Source organism: Penaeus vannamei, chromosome 13, assembly GCF_042767895.1.
Source record: "Penaeus vannamei isolate JL-2024 chromosome 13, ASM4276789v1, whole genome shotgun sequence".
NCBI lineage: Eukaryota > Metazoa > Arthropoda > Malacostraca > Decapoda > Penaeidae > Penaeus > Penaeus vannamei.
In genome coordinates this window covers 7,377,757-7,380,256 of record NC_091561.1, presented here as the reverse complement: position 1 = coordinate 7,380,256, position 2,500 = coordinate 7,377,757, and the positions used below count along the sequence as shown (strand labels likewise).

The window sequence follows — 2,500 nt, the reverse complement described above, 5'->3', positions numbered from 1 at the left end:
GCGTCTAAGATTTGCTCTACCTTTCCGATTTTCTTTAATGCTAACAATGATGGGGATGATGATAATAACAATGATGATGATGATAATAATAGTTATAAAGATAATAATTATGATCACAATCTTAGTATATATATATATATATATATATATATATATATATATATATATATATATATATATATATATATATATATATATATACATATATGTTTCATCATCATTATTTTTATTACCGTTGTTGCTATCATATTCACCATTGTTATTATGATCATTATTGTTATTGTAGTTACCATTATTTTCATTACTGTTGCTATCATTATGATGATGATTATGATCAATAGGATCATTTCAGCAATAAAGTAGGATGTCTTAGTCACGTGACATACTATATAAGAAGGAATTATTGGTTCATTGTCGTCCTCCATATGAACGGGACGAGTATGGACAGGAGGAAATGCCAAGACATGCTACATGAATCTGACTGGCAAGTCAGGGTGGAACTATTTCGCATAATTCTAGTGACATGTGAGATAGTTCCATCCAAGTGCACTTGACTAATGCGAAATAGATTCAACTGTTTCGCATAAGTCAAGTGTATTTCCCATAAGTCAAGTGCATTTGGGTGGAACTATTTTGCGTGTCAAGTGTATTTTGTATAAATCAAGTGTATTTGGGTGGAACTATTTTATATGTATATATGTACATATATATATATATATATATATATATATATATATATATATATATACTTATATATATGTATGTATGTATGTATGTATGTATGTATGTATGTATGTATGTATGTATGTATGTATGTATGTATATATGCATATATGTATATATGTATATACATACATGTATATATATACATACATATATATATATATATATATATATATATATATATATATATACATACATATATATATATATACATACATATATATATATATATTTATATGTATATATATACATACATATCTATATACATATATATATATATATATATATATATATATATATATATATAAATATATATATATATATATATATATATATATATATATATATATATATATATATATATATATATATATATCTATATATATATATATATATATATATATATATATATATATATATATATATATTTATATATATGCATATTCATATATATACATATATGTATATATATATATATATATATATATATATATATATATATATATATATATATATATATATATATATATGAATACGTGTGTGTATTTGTTTACAGTGTGTGTGTGTGTATGTGTATATACATTGAAATATATGCTTGAGCCCATGTATGTTTGCATTAACACTTTTGTGAGTGTGTGTATAGACATATGTATGTACACACACACACACACACACACACACACACACACATATATACATATATTTCTATATATGTATATTTCTATATATACATATATGTATGTATACAGGGCCGCCGTCAGGCGACCAGGAGCTCGGGGCATAAAACAGGAATACGCCCATTTTTCCCTTATACTTTTATGCCAACATAAACTGCATGTTATAACTTTCAATCAAGAACTTGCAATCAAGAATATGTTATTAATATCACATTTAAAAAATATCGCTAGTTTGACAGAAGACTGCCAAACTAATTTCTAATCTTGTTAACGTTAACTGTTGTGACGTCCTCTTAGTATAAATACACCCTATAAACATAAATAAGCAACTACTGTAATTTTTACAGGGGTCGTTGCACCGGCTGCCCACACCCTCCCCCTGTCGGGGGTCCTGTATATATATATATATATATATATATATATATATATATATATATATATATATATATATATATACATATATATATATATATATATATATATACGTATATATATATATATATATATATATATATATATATATACATATATATGTATACATGTATACATATATACGTATATACATATATATATATATATATATATATATATATATATATATATATATATATATATATATATATAATATATATATATATATATATAATATATATATATATATGTATATATATATATATATATATATATATGTATGTATTTATGTATGAATACATGTATACATACATACATATATATATATATATATATATATATATATATATATATATATATATATATATATATATATATATATATATATATATATATATATATATATATATATATATATATATATATATATATATATATATATATATATATATATATATATATCTATCTATCTATCTATCTATCTATCTATATATATATATATATGTATATATATCTATATCTATATCTATATATATATATATATATATATATACAAACACAAAAGTATGTGCTTATATATGTGTGTAATACGTGTAGTACCCAATTATGTATACAGTATAATTCCAACTCCTTTTTCCCTTCCCTTGATTCTCGAAATTCTCGAAGACCCGACCACCTCATACTTACGT

The 2,500-nt window shown here is 21.3% G+C and overlaps 1 protein-coding gene across 1 annotated transcript in view; it reads left to right on the top strand.

The window, feature by feature from the left end:
• The window catches only part of LOC138863691 (DNA-directed RNA polymerase subunit beta''-like), a 10,407-nt gene that overhangs the window by 202 nt on the left and 7,705 nt on the right, over nt 1-2,500 (top strand). Inside the window, exon 2 of the mRNA XM_070128504.1 lies at nt 1,748-1,793. Within this exon, the coding sequence (XP_069984605.1) occupies nt 1,748-1,793 (46 nt within the window). The remainder of the gene's footprint in view (nt 1-1,747; nt 1,794-2,500) is intronic.